This window comes from Asterias rubens, chromosome 2, assembly GCF_902459465.1.
Source record: "Asterias rubens chromosome 2, eAstRub1.3, whole genome shotgun sequence".
In the NCBI taxonomy this organism is placed as follows: domain Eukaryota; kingdom Metazoa; phylum Echinodermata; class Asteroidea; order Forcipulatida; family Asteriidae; genus Asterias; species Asterias rubens.
The window spans coordinates 15,488,603-15,511,674 of record NC_047063.1 but is presented as its reverse complement, the minus strand read 5'-3'; the positions used below and the strand labels follow the sequence as shown (position 1 = coordinate 15,511,674).

General features: G+C 38.0%; 1 protein-coding gene and 1 long non-coding RNA gene across 2 annotated transcripts in view; one reads left to right on the top strand and one right to left on the bottom strand.

Moving 5' to 3' along the window:
- The first annotated feature begins 733 nt into the window (after positions 1-733).
- Positions 734-6,774, top strand: LOC117303037. Its single transcript, XR_004520483.1, has 4 exons — positions 734-846; positions 4,624-4,749; positions 5,859-5,943; positions 6,458-6,774. It is a non-coding gene; the product is annotated as an uncharacterized LOC117303037 (long non-coding RNA).
- Positions 6,775-15,100: 8,326 nt separating this feature from the next.
- LOC117302717 (dynein heavy chain 3, axonemal-like) overlaps positions 15,101-23,072 on the bottom strand; it is an 89,931-nt gene continuing 81,959 nt past the window's right edge. Inside the window, exons 68-74 of the mRNA XM_033786722.1 lie at positions 22,466-22,564; positions 21,829-22,011; positions 21,378-21,470; positions 20,314-20,487; positions 19,790-19,900; positions 19,378-19,438; positions 15,101-17,991 (exon numbers count right to left, since the gene is read on the bottom strand). Of these exons, the coding sequence (XP_033642613.1) occupies positions 17,846-17,991; positions 19,378-19,438; positions 19,790-19,900; positions 20,314-20,487; positions 21,378-21,470; positions 21,829-22,011; positions 22,466-22,564 (867 nt within the window). The 3' untranslated portion in view covers positions 15,101-17,845. The remainder of the gene's footprint in view (positions 17,992-19,377; positions 19,439-19,789; positions 19,901-20,313; positions 20,488-21,377; positions 21,471-21,828; positions 22,012-22,465; positions 22,565-23,072) is intronic.

Sequence of the window (23,072 nt, the reverse complement as noted above, 5' to 3'; positions counted from 1 at the left end):
CGTGAAACACCGAAAGGATTATGTAGCAAAGCTCACCCGTTGTAATTTTGGCTCAAATGATTTGAAATATCAAAAGGTATGAGTAGCCAGGCTAACCCTGATTTGGGATAGTAAAATTACATGAAACACATAAAGGAAAGAGCAGCAAGAATAACCCCCTTGTAATTTGGGCTCAAATGACAAGAATCATAAAAAGGAATGAGCAGCAAAGCTTACCCCGTAATGTTTGCTTAACTGACAAAACTTTTGACAGAATGAGCAAACCCCGCTCCCTTGTCAAAACCCATGCCACAGTCTCCCAGTGAAAATATGCACCTTGCTCTCCCTTTGAAAATCCATGCCCCCCCTCCCTGCCATCCCGCCCCCTCCCTGGCATGGCACTGCCCCCCCCCCCCCCCCCCAAAAAAAAAGCACCCCAACCAACCCATCCTCGTGTCTGAAGCCCCTCTTATTTTTTTTCTTATTTTTGTTTTAAATAAATTACTATAACTTGAATTTTATAGACCCTCGGCAGTTGTAACTCCCCCACCCCCTTTTTGAATCCACGGCTTTGGCTTTGGATCCGGCTCCAACGCACCCGTTCTATCCTAGCGTCTCACAAGAGCGCTAAGCTGGAGCCAAAGCCGTGGTTTCGAACCCATCCACTGCAGAAGCGACGTCCTGACGTCGCGCTGTAAGACAGTACACACCAGTGCCGTTGGGCACCAGTTGGTCGGTCACGGTAACGGTTTGACTGTAAACATTGAAAACGGAAAGACCTGCCGTTTCGATCAATTTTTCCCCCAGACGTTTTTGTACTTTTGGCGGACAGTTTCGTGGCTAGAGTTAATGGCAAAGCTAATACCAGTGAGTTGATATCTTTGTACAAAATTTAATTGTTACTGTATGTACTAACAAGTGAATTCTGTGGGTTTTTTTTGTTAACGGGGGCGGATCATTTTAAAAGCACGAGTTGTTGTATATGCCTTGATGAACCCAACAAGAAGAAAGCTTCTGTACGTGAGTGGGGCGTAAGGAAAACAATTCCGTATAGCGCCACCACTTTTTCACTCATTTTTACAATAAGGGATATCTCACTTAGGGAAATATCTCTAAGTTTCATTTCGAATAAAGCGGGCGCCATACCAAAACTTTTCTAAATGGGGATATTTTATAAACAAATAAACCCAAACCCTCTCAACATAGATGAAGGAAAATGTTGCACCTTTATGTGCGGTTTAACAAACGTAAAATAACCCAGTGCACTGAACTAAAAGAGAAAGGGTTCGCCCTAGACCCAGTGACTAGGGCGCTGTACTCCTTTTTTCAAAATTTTGTCATTATCGGTTGTACTAGTGCCCAAGTATGACAGCACAAATTTGGCTAAACTGGTAAGGTGCAGCGTGGCGTCACAGTCATTAGACACAAGTGAAGAAAGACAATAAACGAAGTGGGGCGAAAAGCACCAGAGGGTTGACAAATTAATCTAATAAAACTAGGGTGCAGGTTGAAAAACTTGAATTGAAGATTTAGAGGAGCCTGGAACCAACTAGTTCCTGGTTGGGTTGTCTACATATTGTACCACAGCACCTTGTAAACAATGTACATGGTGCTATGTAATAATAAGTTGGTCTCATAGTCATATACTTCAAACATCGCCCCACAATACCTTGCAGATAAAAACTGAATGTTAAAGCGCCATGAGCTTCACTTGGTGACGGATATAAGCACTATGTGATAACATAGACTGATTAGAGATATGTTTCTTGTCTTTCTTTTTCATGAAAACTGAAGAAGCTTTTACAAGCTGTTCCCCTGGATTAACATTGTTACATCATTCATTTTCATATAAAGCACCTGGGCCCAATTTTATGGCTCTGCTTAACGCCGAATTCTGCGCTGACGATCGCGATTCCCCGCTTACGTGCAAGCGCCTAATTTCTGCGCTAGCCTTGTAAGCGTAGAATGCCTAGTAAGTGAAGTACGCACGTGCAGAAGCCCAATTTCGCCACTAACCCGTGAAATACGCTTGCCCTAAGCACAGAATTCCCTGCTTCTGTAAGTGCAGATTCTGTGCTTACGGTAAGCAGAGCCATGAAATTGGGCCCAGAAGAATTTCTTTTTGTGCTTACGATTAGCAGTGCTATGAAATGAAAACTTGTGCAGCAAGCACAACTTCAGCCTTTTTTAAGCAGCCCTTTTTAAGCAGCCCTTTTTAAGCAGCCCTATTATATAACTAGCTGTGTAAGTGAAGAATGCCTAGTAACCTGGAGTACGCATGCTCATAAGCAGAAGCCCTGCTAGCCCGTGAAATCTTATTTGACTAAGCCCGGAACTCCCTGCTTCCAGAGCACCGATATTCTTTGCTAACAGTAAGCAGAGCCTAGAAATTTTGCCCTAATTTCTTTGGATTTTAGGACAGTTTTTTCAAGCTTGTCAAAGTAAATAATTTATGACACTTCATTGTTTAAAGCCATTACACTTTCGGTAAACAGTATTGTCCAAGTCCCACACTTCGTGTATCACAACTTATATATAAAATAACAAACCTGTGAAAATTTAGGCACAATCTGTCATCGGAATAGGGAGAAAATAACGGGAAAACCCACTCTTGTTTCTGCACGTTTCGCCGTGTCATGACATGTGTTTACTATAAATCCGTAATTCTCGTTGTCGAGAATTTACAATTGTTTTAATGTTTTCTCAAAAAGTAAAGCATTTCATGAATTAATATTTCAAGAGAAGTCTTTCACCATTACCTTCTGTAAACCCTGTAAATTATTTGTAAATCTGTGAACTTTTTTGTTTTTGTCTGTACCGCAAGTGTATAATGGCTTGGTATAATGGTATAACTGGACACTATTGGTTATTACTCAAAATAATTATTAGCATGAAACATTACTTGGCAACAAGTAATGGGGAGTAATGGGGAGAAGTTGATAGAATAAACATTGTGAGAAACGGCTCCCTCTGGAGTGATGTAATTTTTGAGAAAGAAGTAATTTTCACAAATTTGATTTAAAGACCTCAGATTTAGAATTTGAGGTCTCGAAATCAAGCATATGAAAGCACACAATTTCGTGAATCAGGGGTGTCTTTTATTTTGTTACTATCTTGAAACTTCGACCACCGATTGAGCTCAAATTTTCACAGGGTTGTAAGTTTATGAATGTGTTGAGGTACATGAAGTGAGAAGACTGGTCTTTGACAATTACCAATAGTGTCCAGTGTCTTTAAGTTTACAGGAGCACTACCCATTCAAAATTGTACTTTGATAAAATTAGCAATCAACTCAAATACCATAATCTATTACAAGGCTATCTTTTGCATTTTGATTCATTCAGTAGGAATTTCATTTCAATTGTGTTGCAATAGCATGGTTTTAATTTATATTCATGTTGCATTTTCTTGGTGTAAGAAAGCATGTGGTGTGTTTAATGCTGATTCAACGAAATTCAAATTTTACCATTCAGTTGTGCTTTTGGTTTATTATTTAACATTTGAAAGAAAAGTTACATCCCTTGATGAAGTTGATCCCCTGGCTGCAACTGCCCAAGTTGTATCGTAATCTTTGGTATGATCCCTGGCTAAGGGTACACTTGGCAGTTAATGGTTATATTATGGCTTTTGACTGGCACCCCTGAAAAGGACTAGATAGCTCTCATTTGGAAAAACACCAGCACATAAGTTAGTCCGCAGGTCTTTGGATAAAATGTCACTGGTCAATTATTCCCATGGTTAAAACTCACTAGAAACACAGTTTTTTTTCTCGAGAAACATTTGATCAATTTCCTCAGGTTCAAATCAAGAACTGCATTATCTGCTGCATAACTGTGATGTTTTATGATCTTCTTGTTGTGTCCACACACACTAGATATTGTGTTTCAGCCAGAACTGGACACAGTTCCTAGCAATATGATTGAACACTGCAAGGTCCTCAGTTTTGCATTCTTGTTCCAGTAGGGGGGCATCTCAGAAGGTGCTCCATAGTAAGTTGTGGCTCTGTCTCATATGCAGGTCACGTCTTCAGAGTCTAGGTATCCCCACTTCTTTAGAGACACTTTGCACTGGCCAGATGATGTGATGTTTTACTTAAAGACACTGTACACTATGTTATGGAAAGGCTTGCGGTAGCACCATGTAATGACTATCTCTAATAAGTTGGGGTGGTTCTGAAAAGAACCATTGGTTTCAACTATGTACATCTTTGATAATTGTCAAAGAACAGTCTTCTCACTTGGTGTATCTCAACATGTGCATAAAATAACACCTGTGAAAATTTGAACTCAATTGGTCGTTGAAGTTGTGAGATAGTAATGAGAAAAAACACCCATATCACACAAAGTTGTGTGCTTTCAGATGCTTGATTTCAGGAAATAAAAATCTATTTCTGAGGTCTCGAAATCAAATTCATGGACAATTACTTCTTTCTCGAAAACTGTGTTACTTTAGAGGAAGCAGTTTCTCACAATCTGTTATACTATCAAATGCTCTCCATTGCTTGTTACCAAGTAACTTTTTATGCCATCAATTATTTTGAGTAATTACCAATAGTGTCCAGTGCCTTTAAGCAGTGTTTTTACATCAACTTTTCAAGGGGAGCCGCCGTAATGATGCCGTACACAATTTCTTTTTTACTTCCAGCTGACAGGGATAATCTTGGTAGTCTGCCCGCACAGTCAAGATGGCTTAACTTATACAATACAGACAGTTGGGAGATGAGGTCTGAGACAGGGAGAGGATGCGATGAGATACATGTGTATGGTCATGGTGAGTCAAAAACTAATGCAATTTACTAATACTTAATTGCAATAGCGACTTCAAACCTCACAGGTCTTAAGAAATAACTATAGAAAAACTTGAGAAACACACCCAAATGTCTCAGTTGCCTAGAGAGAGCGATAAGGGCTAGTCAAAATTGCTTCTTACAGAGACCTGCAGGCTTATGAAAAATATTAAGGAACTTGTTTGTGTGAAACTTCTAGTGGACATATTACACAAGAATCTCTTTGGTTTGTGAAAGTTTATGCATTTTGTTATGCCCTGCGGAGTTAGCCAGTTGAAGGGTATATTGTTTGCCTTGTCCTTCCATGTGTTTGGGTGCGTGTGTGTGTGTAATCATTGTTCAAAAAAGACTTGGCATATCAACTCCTAACTTGGTTTGTAGACTGGTCTTGGGATCCCCAGAAGCCTATTGTTTTAACCCTTAGGTCTAATGTCAAGGTCATTATGGCTAAAACAAAAGAATTGTTGCCCCAGTGATAATTCAAGATGGACTAAGCATTTCAACTCCAAACTTGGTTTGTGGACTTGTCTTAGGATCCCTAGCCTATTGTTTGTGTGCACCAGGACAAATGTCAAGGTCATTATGGCTTAAACAAAGGCAGTGTTGGCTTAGCAGTAACTCAAGAATGAGAATAATCTCAGTTGGGCATTTATGCTTTTCTACACACTATTCTTGTTTTTAATTGGACTGGAGTTTTTTTCTGTTGGGGCTTAAAGATTGTGGGAAAGTACATTGGGCTGTCCCTTGTTAAACACAGTTGAAGTTTGTAGCTTTTGGTAGTTTGGTTAGTTTAAAGAAATGTGCTACGTGTATGTAGGCTGCATTCTGAGAGCTAACTGATTATTAAAGAGTTTTATACACCTCAATAGAAAGGTTCCCATCATTTGAATCCCCTGATTTACTGCTGCTTGTATTTATTGCACCTGTGTTAAAGTTTTTCTAATGTGCATGAGTTCAACCAACAATTCATTGCTGCTTTTTATAACCATTTATTTGTGATTGAAACGAGAGCAAAACAAAATCTGTTTAACTGACGGATAATGTTGTTTAACAATTTCAATGTTGGAAACTGTGCAATTTGTTTGTGTTGCAGTCAGGCTTCAGGATCTCCAGTGACACCTTCTTCAGCAAGTAGATGTCCAAGACCAGCCATACAGGAAATTCACTCCCTGTAAAAGGTAATCTCCCAGAAAATACACTTTAAATATTCATCCTGGTCCAGAATTGAGCTCTAAAACAAATTTGCAGAATGCATGTTGCTATTGTTTGACCAAAAGTTCAAGAAAAATCAGTTTTATTTCTTGACTGGATTAGACAGTACTAAGAAGAAAAGCAGAGTACTTTCTCACAGAGTTCTATGGTCTTTTTTGTCCGAAAAAAAGGATAAGTAATGGTTTGAAAAAAAACACCAACAATTATTAAACTGCTGGACTTACCCTTACCCCTTGTGATATTTTAAATTTTTGACCAAATTCTGTTGTTTTTTCTTTTTCAATTGATTTCCTGAATTCCATTTATCTGCTGGACTCACCCCTTGTATTTTTTGACAAAAATTTAATAAAACTGCTGAACTTACTCCTTGTGATTTCTTAATTAAGACCCAATCTTAATAAAACTGCTGGACTTACCCCTTGTGATAATTTAAGGTCCAGTTTTAATCAAACTGCTGAACTTACCCCTTGTGATTTTCAGCATCTTCAGCCAAGCTCAAGTCAAGACTTTCACAGCACCAAACAAGCACCAACTCCAATGCTTCGCTGATCACGAAGAACGTGGACACTTCCTGCCAAAATATGGATCCCTCAAGCAGCATCACCACCATTATTCAAGGTTTCTCCTGAAGTCCTGCGGAGTACACTGTTCTACAAACCCAGACCAAACCAGCTCTTTTCAGAGCCCTCAAAAGAGGGCAGAACTTGTTGCTGTTTAGAGCAACATTTGACAAGTACACAAGGCTGTAGCCTTGTTGCTTTTTAGGGCAAAATTTGTTGCTTTTAAGAGCAACATTTGACAAGTACACAAGGCTGTAGCCTTGTTGCTTTTTAGGGCAATGTTTGTTGCTTTTTAGGGCAAATTTATTTGCTTTTTAGTGCAAAATTTGATATTAAGTAGTGCAAAATTTATTGATTTTAATTGCAAAATTTGATAGGCCTTGCTGCTTTTTAGAGCAACATTTGACAAGTACACAGCCTTAATGCTTTTTAGGGCAAAATTTGTTGCTGTTAAGAGCAAAATTTGACAAGTACACAAGGTTATAGCCTTGTTGCTTTTTAGGGCAAAACTTTTTGCTGTTCAGAGCAAAATTTGATAAGTACACAAGGCTATTGCCTTGCTGCTTTTAGGGCAAAATTTGTTGCTGATAAGAGCAAAATTGGACAAGTACACAAGCCTTGTTGCAACATGCTTTTAGGGCAAAATTTGTTGCTGTTTAGAGCAAAATTTGACAAGTACACAAGGCTATAGCCTTGTTGCTTTAAAGGCAAAATTTGTTGCTTTTAAGAGCAACATTTGACAAGTACACAAGGCTATAGCCTTGTTGCTTTTAGGGCAAAATTTGTTGCTGTTTAGAGCTAAATTTGACAAGTACACAAGGCTGTTGCTTTTTTAGGGCAAAATTTGTTGCTGTTTAGAGCAAAATTTGACAAGTACACAAGGCTATAGCCTTGCTGCTTTTAGGGCAAAATTTGTTGCTTTTAAGAGCAACATTTGACAAGTACACAAGGCTATAGCCTTGTTGCTTTTTAGGGCAAAATTTGTTGCTTTTAAGAGCAACATTTGACAAGTACGCAAGGCTTTAGCCTTGTTGCTTTTTAGGGCAAAATTTGTTGCTGTTTAGAGCAAAATTTGACAAGTACACAAGGCTATAGCCTTGCTGCTTTTAGGGCAAAATTTGTTGCTTTTAAGAGCAACATTTGACAAGTACACAAGGCTATAGCCTTGTTGCTTTTTAGGGCAAAATTTGTTGCTTTTAAGAGCAACATTTGACAAGTACACAAGGCTATAGCCTTGTTACTTTTAGGGCAAAATTTGTTGCTGTTTAGAGCTAAATTTGACAAGTACACAAGCCTTGTTGCAACATGCTTTTAGGGCAAAATTTGTTGCTGTTTAGAGCAAAATTTGACAAGTACACAAGGCTATAGCCTTGTTGCTTTTTTAGGGCAAAACTTTTTGCTGTTCAGAGCAAAATTTGACAAGTACACAAGGCTGTAGCCTTGCTGCTTTTAGGGCAAAATTTGTTGCTGATTAGAGCAAAATTGGACAAGTACACAAGCCTTGTTGCAACATGCTTTTAGGGCAAAACTTGTTGCTGTTTAGAGCAAAATTTGACAAGTACACAAGGCTATAGCCTTGCTGCTTTAAAGGCAAAATTTGTTGCTTTTAAGAGCAACATTTGACAAGTACACAAGGCTATAGCCTTGTTGCTTTTAGGGCAAAATTTGTTGCTGTTTAGAGCTAAATTTGACAAGTACACAAGGCTGTAATCTTGTTGCTTTTTTAGGGCAAAATTTGTTGCTGTTTAGAGCAAAATTTGACAAGTACACAAGGCTATAGCCTTGTTGCTTTTAGGGCAAAATTTGTTGCTGTTTAGAGCTAAATTTGACAAGTACACAAGGCTGTAATCTTGTTGCTTTTTTAGGGCAAAATTTGTTGCTGTTTAGAGCAAAATTTGACAAGTACAGAAGCCTTGTTGAAACATGCTTTTAGGGCAAAATTTGTTGCTGTTTAGAGCAAAATTTGACAAGTACACAAGGCTATAGCCTTGCTGCTTTAAAGGCAAAATTTGTTGCTTTTAAGAGCAACATTTGACAAGTACACAAGGCTATAGCCTTGTTGCTTTTAGGGCAAAATTTGTTGCTGTTTAGAGCAAAATTTGACAAGTACACAAGGCTATAGCCTTGTTGCTTTTAGGGCAAAATTTGTTGCTGTTTAGAGCTAAATTTGACAAGTACACAAGGCTGTAATCTTGTTGCTTTTTTAGGGCAAAATTTGTTGCTGTTTAGAGCAAAATTTGACAAGTACAGAAGCCTTGTTGAAACATGCTTTTAGGGCAAAATTTGTTGCTGTTTAGAGCAAACTTTGACAAGTACACAAGGCTATAGCCTTGCTGCTTTAAAGGCAAAATTTGTTGCTTTTAAGAGCAACATTTGACAAGTACACAAGGCTATAGCCTTGTTGCTTTTAGGGCAAAATTTGTTGCTGTTTAGAGCAAAATTTGACAAGTACACAAGGCTATAGCCTTGTTGCTTTTTAGGGCAATGTTTGTTGCTTTTTAGGGCAATTTTTTTTGCTTTATAGTGCAAAATTTGATACTAAGTAGTGCGAAATTTATTGCTTTTAAGTGCAAAATTTGATAGGCCTTGCTGCTTTTTAGGGCAACATTTGACAAGTACAACAATGCTGTAGCCTTGTTGCTTTTTAGAGCAAAATTTGTTGCTTTTAAGAGCAACATTTGACAAGTACACAAGGCTATAGCCTTGTTGCTTTTAGGGCAAAATTTGTTGCTGTTTAGAGCTAAATTTGACAAGTACACAAGGCTGTAATCTTGTTGCTTTTTTAGGGCCAAATTTGTTGCTGTTTAGAGCAAAATTTGACAAGTACACAAGGCTATAGCCTTGCTGCTTTTAGGGCAAAATTTGTTGCTTTTAAGAGCAACATTTGACAAGTACACAAGGCTATAGCCTTGTTGCTTTTAGGGCAAAATTTGTTGCTGTTTAGAGCAAAATTTGACAAGTACACAAGGCTATAGCCTTGTTGCTTTAAAGGCAAAATTTGTTGCTTTTAAGAGCAACATTTGACAAGTACACAAGGCTATAGCCTTGTTGCTTTTAGGGCAAAATTTGTTGCTGTTTAGAGCTAAATTTGACAAGTACACAAGGCTGTAATCTTGTTGCTTTTTTAGGGCAAAATTTGTTGCTGTTTAGAGCAAAATTTGACAAGTACACAAGGCTATAGCCTTGCTGCTTTTAGGGCAAAATTTGTTGCTTTTAAGAGCAACATTTGACAAGTACACAAGGCTATAGCCTTGTTGCTTTTTAGGGCAAAATTTGTTGCTTTTAAGAGCAACATTTGACAAGTACACAAGGCTATAGCCTTGTTACTTTTAGGGCAAAATTTGTTGCTGTTTAGAGCTAAATTTGACAAGTACACAAGCCTTGTTGCAACATGCTTTTAGGGCAAAATTTGTTGCTGTTTAGAGCAAAATTTGACAAGTACACAAGGCTATAGCCTTGTTGCTTTTTTAGGGCAAAACTTTTTGCTGTTCAGAGCAAAATTTGACAAGTACACAAGGCTGTAGCCTTGCTGCTTTTAGGGCAAAATTTGTTGCTGATTAGAGCAAAATTGGACAAGTACACAAGCCTTGTTGCAACATGCTTTTAGGGCAAAATTTGTTGCTGTTTAGAGCAAAATTTGACAAGTACACAAGGCTATAGCCTTGCTGCTTTAAAGGCAAAATTTGTTGCTTTTAAGAGCAACATTTGACAAGTACACAAGGCTATAGCCTTGTTGCTTTTAGGGCAAAATTTGTTGCTGTTTAGAGCTAAATTTGACAAGTACACAAGGCTGTAATCTTGTTGCTTTTTTAGGGCAAAATTTGTTGCTGTTTAGAGCAAAATTTGACAAGTACACAAGGCTATAGCCTTGTTGCTTTTAGGGCAAAATTTGTTGCTGTTTAGAGCTAAATTTGACAAGTACACAAGGCTGTAATCTTGTTGCTTTTTTAGGGCAAAATTTGTTGCTGTTTAGAGCAAAATTTGACAAGTACAGAAGCCTTGTTGAAACATGCTTTTAGGGCAAAATTTGTTGCTGTTTAGAGCAAAATTTGACAAGTACACAAGGCTATAGCCTTGCTGCTTTAAAGGCAAAATTTGTTGCTTTTAAGAGCAACATTTGACAAGTACACAAGGCTATAGCCTTGTTGCTTTTAGGGCAAAATTTGTTGCTGTTTAGAGCAAAATTTGACAAGTACACAAGGCTATAGCCTTGTTGCTTTTAGGGCAAAATTTGTTGCTGTTTAGAGCTAAATTTGACAAGTACACAAGGCTGTAATCTTGTTGCTTTTTTAGGGCAAAATTTGTTGCTGTTTAGAGCAAAATTTGACAAGTACAGAAGCCTTGTTGAAACATGCTTTTAGGGCAAAATTTGTTGCTGTTTAGAGCAAAATTTGACAAGTACACAAGGCTATAGCCTTGCTGCTTTAAAGGCAAAATTTGTTGCTTTTAAGAGCAACATTTGACAAGTACACAAGGCTATAGCCTTGTTGCTTTTAGGGCAAAATTTGTTGCTGTTTAGAGCAAAATTTGACAAGTACACAAGGCTATAGCCTTGTTGCTTTAAAGGCAAAATTTGTTGCTTTTAAGAGCAACATTTGACAAGTACACAAGGCTATAGCCTTGTTGCTTTTTTAGGGCAAAACTTTTTGCTGTTCAGAGCAAAATTTGACAAGTACACAAGGCTGTAGCCTTGCTGCTTTTAGGGCAAAATTTGTTGCTGATTAGAGCAAAATTGGACAAGTACACAAGCCTTGTTGCAACATGCTTTTAGGGCAAAATTTGTTGCTGTTTAGAGCAAAATTTGACAAGTACACAAGGCTATAGCCTTGCTGCTTTTTTAGGGCAAAATTTGTTGCTGTTTAGAGCAAAATTTGACAAGTACACAAGGCTATAGCCTTGCTGCTTTTAGGGCAAAATTTGTTGCTTTTAAGAGCAACATTTGACAAGTACACAAGGCTATAGCCTTGTTGCTTTTAGGGCAAAATTTGTTGCTGTTTAGAGCTAAATTTGACAAGTACACAAGGCTATAGCCTTGTTGCTTTTTTAGGGCAAAACTTGTTGCTGTTCAGAGCAAAATTTGACAAGTACACAAGGCTGTAGCCTTGCTGCTATTAGGGCAAAATTTGTTGCTGATTAGAGCAAAATTGGACAAGTACACAAGCCTTGTTGCAACATGCTTTAGGGCAAAATTTGTTGCTGTTTAGAGCAAAATTTGACAAGTACACAAGGCTATAGCCTTGCTGCTTTAAAGGCAAAATTTGTTGCTTTTAAGAGCAACATTTGACAAGTACACAAGGCTATAGCCTTGTTGCTTTTAGGGCAAAATTTGTTGCTGTTTAGAGCTAAATTTGACAAGTACACAAGGCTGTAATCTTGTTGCTTTTTTAGGGCGAAATTTGTTGCTGTTTAGAGCAAAATTTGACAAGTACCCAAGGCTATAGCCTTGCTGCTTTTAGGGCAAAATTTGTTGCTTTTAAGAGCAACATTTGACAAGTACACAAGGCTATAGCCTTGTTGCTTTTAGGGCAAAATTTGTTGCTGTTTAGAGCAAAATTTGACAAGTACACAAGGCTATAGCCTTGCTGCTTTAAAGGCAAAATTTGTTGCTTTTAAGAGCAACATTTGACAAGTACACAAGGCTATAGCCTTGCTGCTTTTAGGGCAAAATTTGTTGCTGTTTAGAGCAAAATTTGACAAGTACACAAGGCTGTAGCCTTGTTGCTTTTTATGGCAAAAATTGTTGCTTTTTATGGCAAAATTTGAAAAGTAGGGCAAAATTTATTGCTTTTTTGTGAAAAATTTGATTAGTACACAAGGCTTTAGCCTTGTTGCTTTTTAGGGCAAAATTTGTTGCTGTTTAGAGCAAAATTTGACAAGTACACAAGCCTTGTTGCAACATGCTTTTAGGGCAAAATTTGTTGCTGTTTAGAGCAAAATTTGACAAGTACACAAGGGGATAGCCTTGTTGCTTTTTAGGGAAAAATTTGTTGCTTTTAAGAGCAACATTTGACAAGTACACAAGCCTGTAGCCTTGTTGCTTTTTAGGTCAAAATTTATTGCTTTTCAGTGCAAAGTTTGACAAGTACACAAGGCTGTAGCCTTGTTGCTTTTTATGGAAAAAAATTGTTGCTTTTTATGGCAAAATTTGAAAAGTAGGGAAAAATGTATTGCTTTTTTGTGAACAATTTGATTAGTACACAAGGCTTTAGCCTTGTTGCTTTTTAGGGCAAAATTTGTTGCTGTTTAGAGCAAAATTTGACAAGTACACAAGGCTGTAGCCTTGTTGCTTTTTAGGGCAAAATTTGTTGCTGTTTAGAGCAAAATTTGACAAGTACACAAGGCTATAGCCTTGTTGCTTTTTAGGGCAAAACTTTTTGCTGTTCAGAGCAAAATTTGATAAGTACACAAGGCTATAGCCTTGCTGCTTTTAGGGCAAAATTTGTTGCTGTTTAGAGCAACATTTGACAAGTACACAAGGCTGTAGCCTTGTTGCTTTTTAGGGCAATGTTTGTTGCTTTTTAGGGCAATTTTGTTTGCTTTTTCGTGCAAAATTTGATACTAAGTAGTGCGAAATTTATTGCTTTTAAGTGCAAAATTTGATAGGCCTTGCTGCTTTTTAGGGCAACATTTGACAAGTACAACAATGCTGTAGCCTTGTTGCTTTTTAGAGCAAAATTTGTTGCTTTTAAGTGCAAAATTTGATAGGCCTTGTTGCTTTTTAGGGCAACATTTGTTGCTGTTTAGAGCTAAATTTGACAAGTACACAAGGCTGTAATCTTGTTGCTTTTTTAGGGCAAAATTTGTTGCTGTTTAGAGCAAAATTTGACAAGTACACAAGGCTATAGCCTTGCTGCTTTTAGGGCAAAATTTGTTGCTTTTAAGAGCAACATTTGACAAGTACACAAGGCTATAGCCTTATTGCTTTTTAGGGCAAAATTTGTTGCTGTTTAGAGCAAAATTTGACAAGTACACAAGGCTATAGCCTTGTTGCTTTTAGGGCAAAATTTGTTGCTGTTTAGAGCAAAATTTGACAAGTACGCAAGGCTTTAGCCTTGTTGCTTTTTAGGGCAAAATTTGTTGCTGTTTAGAGCAACATTTGACAAGTACACAAGGCTGTAGCCTTGTTGCTTTTTAGGGCAATGTTTGTTGCTTTTTAGGGCAATTTTGTTTGCTTTTTAGTGCAAAATTTGATACTAAGTAGTGCGAAATTTTACAAGTACACAAGGCCTTGTTGCTTTTTAGGGCAAAATTTGTTGTTTTTTAGTGCACAATTTGGAAAAAGTACACAAGGCTTATATAGCCTTGTTGCTTTTAGGGCAATATTTGTTGCTTTTTATGGCAAAATTTGATAAGTAGGGCAAAATTTATTGCTTTTTTGTGAAAATTTTGACAAGTACACAAGCCTGTAGCCTTGTTGCTTTTTAGGTCAAAATTTATTGCTTCTCAGTGCAAAATTTGACAGGTACACAAGGCTTATATAGCCTTGTTGCTTTTAGGGCAAAATTTGAAAATTTGACAAGTACACAAGACTTGTTGCTTTGTAGGGCAAAATTTGATAAGTACACAAGGCTAGAGACCTGTTTACTCTCATTCCAATCTATGGCTGGTTTCCCGTTGTAAAGGTAGTGACCAGCTAAACTCTTACACAATGTATTGCAATCTATGGCTGGTTTCCCATTGTATCAGTAGAGACCAGCTAACTCTTATGGACTGTGTACTGCAATCTTTGGCTGGTTTCCCGTTGTAAGAGTAGAGACCAGCTAACTCTCATGCATTATGCATTGCAATCTATGGCTGGTTTCCCGTTGTAAAGGTAGTGACCAGCTAAACTCTTACACAATGTATTGCAATCTATGGCTGGTTTCCCGTTGTATCAGTAGAGACCAGCTAACTCTTATGGACTGTGTACTGCAATCTTTGGCTGGTTTCCCGTTGTAAGAGTAGAGACCAGCTAACTCTCATGCATTATGAATTGCAATCTATGGCTGGTTTCCCGTTGTACAGGTAGAGACCAGCTAAACTCTTATGCACTATGTATTGCAATCTTTGGCTGGTTTCTCGCTATAAATTTGTTGCTTTTTTGTGCAAAGTGTAATAAGTACAAAAGGCTAGAGACCTGTTTACTCTCATTCCAATCTATGGCTGGTTTCCCGTTGTAAAGGTAGTGACCAGCTAAACTCTTACACAATGTATTGCAATCTATGGCTGGTTTCCCGTTGTATCAGTAGAGACCAGCTAACTCTTATGGACTATGTACTGCAATCTTTGGCTGGTTTCCCGTTGTAAGAGTAGAGACCAGCTAACTCTCATGCAATATGCATTGCAATCTATGGCTGGTTTCCCGTTGTACAGGTAGAGACCAGCTAAACTCTTATGCACTGGTTTCTCGCTTCAAATTTGTTGCTTTTTTGTGCAAAGTGTAATAAGTACATAAGGCTATAGCCTTGATGCATTTTAGGGCAAAATTTGTTGCTTTTTAGTGTAAAATTTGAAAATTTGACAAGTACACAAGACTTGTTGCTTTGTAGGGCATCTATAATAAGTTGAGCGGACTTGGGTTAAATTCAGTGCTGATGGACGGAAGAGTTATTTTATTGCAGTGTAAAAAGAATATCCATACAACAAAAAGACAAAAGTATTTAAACATATTATTACATCAAGTACTGGTGCTGTTTTAGCACAATAAAATGATGCTTACTACAAAACATTACCAGCCAAAATACATACCACGCACATCTGTTCTTTCTGACTGGTATTCTGCAAATTTTTGGTAAGCAACATATTCTGCTTAAGTATCACTCTGAAATTGGGCACAGGTGCTCATTTCATACAGCTGCTAAAGCAGACCTAGCTTAACCATTATAGCTTTACTATTTTAAAAGTGGTACACAGTCGTTATTAAAAAACATAACTTGCAAAATTCTATAGCATTTGTAATGGCAAATAGCAATTCTTGGTTGGCCATCATCGATGCCCATAAATGCATAAGAATGGTATGCCCGTCTCTACATCTTAGCGTACGTGTTGCTTAGATTTCTTGTTGCTGATATTCTTTTGATGCAAGCAGTGGTAGTATTTTTCTGATTGGCGCAAATTTGGTGAATAACATACAGCATGTGACATGCTGTCAACCAATATTTAACAGAATCTTTGCAAGACGCGCTATAATCTGGATTGCATTTTTTTCAGAACAGAAAAGAATTGTCCAGTCATCACAACCCAAAGAACCATGAAGGGGAACAAATAGTCATGACTCTCGACCTTACTGCATACGCAGCCGATTTCACAAAACCTGACGCAACTGGGAAATCCACTTGCGCAACTTGTGCCTTGCGTTAAGTTTTGTGAAATCGGCTGAAGGTTAGTACAAGATTTAAAGCAAGGAAAATTCAAATCACAAAGTGATGTAAATTGTTGGTGACTGGTTACCTGCTAGTTTTCACTAAGCAACAATTTTTCTGCTGAACAGCTTTACGAAAATGTACCTTGGCCACGATTAACAGGAACAAAAACTGTCCGACAAATTATGAAAAATTCATCTTGAACTTTTCTCAATCATTATTCAACATCTTCAAAAATACAAACAAAAATAAAGATTTTAGGTTTTTAAAAGTTCAAACCAGGTAATTTGAAACAACCGTTTGAACTCTCCAAAATTTACAGTAAATAGATGTCTTCAGTACAAAAGTAGAATTCAATCTTTGAAATAAATTACAACAGTATTCTCCATACATTAACACAAGAAAACCCAAAATATGTACATTTTCATCATGATCATTATAAATTAACTAATAATCTCATCAATAAATAATCATTTTTGATTCATAATCATATATTTACATTTTGTAAAAAATCTTTGGACGGATTTACACTATCAATAAAAAACTATTTCTTACACAAGAATCTTGACTTTGGTCTAGCATCTATATTCATACAATCTTTATGGAAAACATCACTGGAATAGTTGACCGTGTGATACAAAAATTAAGAATTAAAACCAAAGACTTACATACAAAAACATTTTTACACTTGAAAGACAGACATTAAGTGCAATACTAGTGAGTTGCATGAGGAATCGTGATGGGTGGTGTATGTATCATTGTGCTCGTCTCAAGTAGCCACTTTGGTCGACGGAGTGAGTGAGTGCAGAATACAAAATATTATGGTTTCAACCTTTTAAGGAATTTCCACCACTTTAAACCAAATAAGTGTCTTTAATTTTCTCCTAAATACATGACTTCTAAATACCCTGTGTGCTTCGCTAAATATCAACCACTCTGACAAAATATCATAGTCAAGGTCAGCCATTTAACGTAAGAAAACATTCTTTCTTGGAAACTGAAACCAAACTTGACTGCAATTTCTTTTTCAATTTTAGTGAATGATTATAATTTGGCAAAAAAGGAAAAGAAAAAAGGAGTGAAATTAAAATCTGAAGAATTTAAGTCGGTTAGAGTAAAACTGATCGAAGCGTTGGTCTATATATGACCGACTCCTTTCAGAACCACCTCGGCTCACAACGAGAGAGAATTTAAGTGGAGCTGCTGCAAACTGTAGTTCAAAGATTTATTTCCCACACGACAAGGTTTAAAATACTACTCAACAATCCCACAACTTTACAAGGCGACAATGGTCCCATGTCTCGTTCCATCACTTGCTGTAGCCAAGATGTGTGCAACTCAAATTAACCTCATCTCTGTATGAGGATTTTTCTCTCAAAGTTTTACTCTGAGCTATGCTCTGAAGAATCACATCATAATTAAAATATTTCCCACGAAGGTCACCTTTCAGAAGTACTATTAGTCCATTGGTATTTTACAGTTGGTTTACGTGGTTGGGAAGGATTTGGTAAATTTTATGACAAGATGGTACAAAAGTTAACAGTGCTGGTGTTTGAATGAGAACTTCCCACCTTGTTCAGTCGTCCAGCTGACACATGGTTGACCCAGTGATTCTCTGGCTGGTCAGACAGTAGATCCACGAAGAAAACAAGTTGGTTGAATGATGTTCAGTCGTCCAGCTGACATAGCATAGCGACCCCACGGTTGACCCAGTGATTCTCTGGCTGGTCAGACAGTAGATCCACAAAGATGGTTGAATGATATTCAGTCGTCCAGCTGACACAGCATAGCGAACCCGCGGTTGACCCAGTGATTTTTTGGCCGGTCAGACAGTAGATCCACAAAGATGGTTGAATGATGTTCAGTCGTCCAGCTGACACAGCATAGCGACCCCGCGGTTGACCCAGTGATTCTCTGGGCGGTCAGACAGTAGATCCACAAAGAAAACAAAGTTGGTTGAATGATGTTCAGTCGTCCAGCTGACATAGCATAGCGACCCCACGGTTGACCCAGTGATTCTCTGGCCGGTCAGACGGTAGATCCACAAAGAAAACAAAGTTGGTTGAATGACCGGTAGTTGACAGTGTGCCTCTCCGTGCGCTGGTCTTGTAGACTGTTATGGAAAACAAGAGAAAGTGAGCATTAAACTACTGGTAACTCGCTTTGTGAGCATCGGCTTCTTTGTAGTGACATTCAAACCAAGAACTTATAACAAAAGGAACACCAGGTCCATGATTACTATCACAAAGGAAAACAAAGGGGTCATTGTAAGTTCGGACAAGTGTTGGACAAACATAGGTCAAAGACTGGAGGTCATTACACACTAGAGTACATGTAGGTACATGTATACACATTCAAACTGGGACCTATAGACCGATTCAGGCACGCAAGTGCTTGGCGCCGCCATGTGCTGCGCGCCACTGCTGGGGTGTCTTTGTGCCTCGTTTTGTGCACAAAGACATGAGGAAATCATGTTTCTTTTCACTCTTTATGGAAATTAAATGTTTTCCTGAACTACTTACACAATTTCCTTGCCAGGACATCATGATATACTAATGAAGATAACTGACCACAAATATTTGCACCAAAATATAAGCCGAATCATCTCAAAAAAGGTGCTTGTCTTAGGCGAGTAAGGGGTCAAAGACGCGAAAACTGCATAATAGTCGCTAAAATCCAAGGTATTTTGTCCGAATTTCAGTAGTTTACTTTCTGCTTAATTTAAAAAATTTATCAAGAATGTAGTACGTTGTTATATCAAGCAGCCATATCAAGGAAATTTCATAGATTGTCAAGGAACACATTCAATTCTCATAAAAAGTGAAAATGAAAATGATTTTTTCGTGTCTTTGTGCACAAAACTAGGCACAAAGACACCCCAGCAGTGGCACACAGTGCATGGCGGCGCCCAGCACTTGCACGCCTGGATCGGTCTATAACAAAAGAGGACAACAGAGTCTAAGGTTCGGGAAAGGTCCACAGTTGGAAAACATATACAAAAACCTATGGGAGCTGTTGCAAAAAAGTTATAACACAAAAAAGGGGAAATAGGAGGTTGCAGGTGTATACAAGCTTGGGTCAATGTCTGTATTTATACCAGCCAATTCAAAATTATATATTAAAGAAAAGGTACAAAAATAAGAAAAAAATACTTTAAAAAATCATTAAAAAAACATAGTAACTGGGTGCGTTCGTTTAGCCACTCTGGGTCGACTCGGTCTGCCCCGGTACGTTCGAATAGCTTTGACGGGGTTCACCCTGGTCAACCCCAAGTGCCCTGCATGTGGAGTGGGTCACTTGGGGGTGACCTGAGGTGCATGTCAGGGGCTCTTGTCAGGGGCTTACCTGAGTGAGCACTGCGGGGTCGACCCAGGGAAGCTTATCGAACGCACCCAACTATTGGTTGAATTCCTACTATTAACAATCGGAAGGAAAAAGAAGGTAGTTTATTCAAACTTGTACCATCCCAACCAAGTTCTGAAATGGGAGAATATTTTACCTGGGCATGAATATGTGCTCTTCAGTTCAAATGAGGATCTCTCTCCAGGTTTAATCCAAATCTAATGTTGAAGTCAAGGATCAAGACAGCATTGAAAAACAGAGACATCCTTAAAGACACAATGAACTGATAAAATACAAGGCATTTACTCCCCCAGTTACTTTGTTTGCAATCAAATTTAGCCCCTGACGCACCACAAAGTCCCACCCAAGTTTTTCTCTGCTGGCCTTAACTGAATTTAACCCCAAACCATTGCACCCAACATAATGCAGATATGTTCACGCTACATGTTAACGTTCCGCTGTTGCAAGTAATTGTGGTAGTCACTGAGTTTTTTCAAAATAATATTAAACATTATTGCTGTTTGTTTTTGCAATCTGACTGAAGTCACTCTTAAAAAGTAAAAGGATACAACTGGCAGCATATCATAAAGGAGTTTAGGTAGTGACTCTGCTAAACAGTTCCCCAATCGGTCCCATCTGGCGCCCTCTATGAACAAACCCTTTACATAGATACCGTCATCCTGTCAAAAGAAAAGAGATAGGCAAGTTGGATAAGAAGCTTTTTACATGGCCTTGAGCTCCAGGCCCCGTTTGATGATGGAAATACTTTAAAATAAACGGGCACTGCTTCAAAATTGATGATTGGCCCAAAGCTTAGAAGATAGAATCAGGGCTTATTTGCGAGGTTTCTTTCACCTCTGTGGACCCGATTTGAATCCCTACTCAGACAAGAGACTTGTATGTGGTTTGGGTTTTCAGTCCCTACCTGATTGGATAGGTTTTTCCAATTAAGGGTGTTCCTCCCACTATCTGAAACTGAACATTTCTTCTCTTTTCTGTTCACCCTGTTGCTGGCGCTAACTATACTGTTAAAACAAATTCTTAGAAAAATAAGTACTTTGGATAACTGAACGTTGACGAACAACCCACTTACTGGTTTACAAGGCATGGATGTCTCCTGCTCCATGACCTGGAATTGGATGCCCAGCTGGTCTATAGGGATCTTGTACTTCCTAGCGTAGTTCCGCATACTTCCCGTCAAGAAGGACTGAGTGAAATAGAAGCCAGACATCCAGAATACTGTAGGCATACCTGTCTGAATCCAATCCTAGGAATCAAACCAAATCAGAAGTCAGTCAAAATCGCAGAGGCAAAAACTTTTGCATTCGTGTAATATCGTTTTCTTGGAAGAGCACATTCAATCCCACCCTCTTAAAGGCAGTGGACACTTTTGGTAATTACTCAAAATAAATATTAACATAAAACCTTACTTGGTAACAAGTAATGGAAAGCTGTTGATAGTATAAAACATTGTAAGAAACGACTCGACCTCGGAAGTAACGTAATTTTCCAGAAAGAAGTAATTTTGGAAGAATTTGGGTTTGAGGCCTTAGAAATAGATTTTGAGGTCTCAAAATAAAGCATCTGAAAGCACACAACTTCATGTGAGAAGGGTGTTTTTTCAATCATTGTTATCTCGCCACTTACACGACCAATTGAGCTCAAATTTTCACAGGTTTGTTATTGTATGCATATGTTGAGATACACCAAGTGAGAAGACTGGACTTGGACAATTACTAATAGTGTCCAGTGGCTTTAACACAAATGCAAAGACTTCAGTGTTTGTTTTAGGGAAAGTATGTTGCTCTTTTGAAAAGTACATTCATTCACAACCCAAAAGTTTGAATGCAAAAACTTTTGTGCTTGTTTTAGGAAAATTACATCATCATATTTTGGAAAATGCATATTCATTTCCACTCTCTAAACTCTACAGAATATTGTAAGCGGGGGCAAAGACATAATTTATTGTTATTTCATTTGTTTATTTTTTATAAACATATTAAAATTTTCAGGGAACCCAATTTAAATGTATCAAACTGTCGAAATATGGATAGGGAATTTTGTTTGCTCTTTAAGTGGTATTTTTCAGACGGAATTATTTTTCTTAAGGATTGATACCATTGTGAACTTTGTCAACTATTTGTATGGAACCCTTACCTTAAAGAACTGCAGTCTTGCCATCAGGTCTGTGATGTAGCTTCCTAGAGGCTTGAGGGAAGGGTAGGACTTGGCAGCCCACATCGCTGGAACCTACACAGGCAAGAAATTACCAATCATATCGGAAGCAATAGTCAGGGCGTTGACATGTCACTCACAAAAACCTGTCAGCTATTTCACTCACAAAAAAACTGTCGGTTAAAGTTGGCAATGTCATCATCTTTGACAAATTTTGTAAAAAATGTTTAATGCTAGGTAAATAGTTGAAACAAAAAAATCAAATTAATTAAAAATAATTTACTAAGCAATCTAAGCTAAACCATTATATATTTTTGATGCCTCTTGAGCACTACTTGAGTACATTTAATATGCAACTCGGTCTTTAATCAACCAGCAAATATAACCCACTTTCCCAACAATAGTTCATCCCATCCTCTAAAGCGGATCTCACCTTGCCCACCATCATACTACTGAAGACGTCTTCTAGATCACTAGACATGACTACAAGTCCTTTCAGTGCTCTCCTGATATCGAGTAGACTACTGCGAATGACGATGATCAGTCTGCCGAAGCGAATCAGCTCCTGCACTAGTACAGTGTTCATCGATTCCTCATAGCGTACTGGGTATTTAGCCTGGTGTTAAAAGACAAAGTACACTATTAGTAATTACTATTTTTAAATTTAAAATTGCGTGAAACATTTTTTATCTGAAACATCAATGGTTATGACCGAAAATTTTCATTTGGGTGGGGGGGGGGGGCAAAGACATAATCTCATTTAGGTATTTTGGAAGGTCAGATGAAGGGGTTTCGAGTGTGGGGTCAGGGGCCGGGGGGAGCTTCTAAATGGGGAGTAACACTGCTCCCCCTTCCCGCACCTCCCCCATTACATTACTGCATTTGTGTAATTATTCGTTACAATCAGAAAAAAGACATCTTTACATGATATTTTCTTCTCAACTGTTTAAGTAGCCAATCCGCATAAGACAGGGATAATTTGTTGAGAAAAAATCTCTGAAGATCTCTGAAGATGATTGTATTATAATTGTTGGCAGTCACAGAGAAGGCATGGGAAATGAGTTTTGTACCTTGACTTCATCTAAGCTGAAATTAGGAGGAATCTTGGAGAGAATGTCCGATGCTAGATCTTCAATAATCTGCTGGGAAGTTCGACCCGCTCCAGATGCCATTACAAAAAAAAAAAACTAATGACAGTTAAAATAAACATACAAAAAAGAATTTCATATGCATGAAAAGCCTAAAATCTTCTATTCAAATCAACTTCAGTAAAAGCCACACTATTAACAGCGTTTTCTGAAAAAAAGAAAAAGCACCCCAACCAGAACCACCCTGCTTGATGGCAATTTTAAGTATGAAGAATCAACATCTTTAGAGTTATTATGTAATTCCGGAAAGAGGAAAACAAATCGAAATTGTAATAGCTAATATTTTCCTCTTTGACAACTCGATGCATACTGGCATAGCCTAACAGTCATCCAGCTTTTACAATAACAATATTGTTCCGAGTCAGTAAGAAATCAAATGTACAGCACAACAATACTTTAAACCTAATAGCAATGCCATTAAACTCAATGTCATTAAGGACTCTAGAAAATTTGCCAAGTACAGAATCAATTTGCCGAGTGCAGAATCAATTTGCTTCATCATAGCAGCCAGTTGTTAAAATGTGATGAC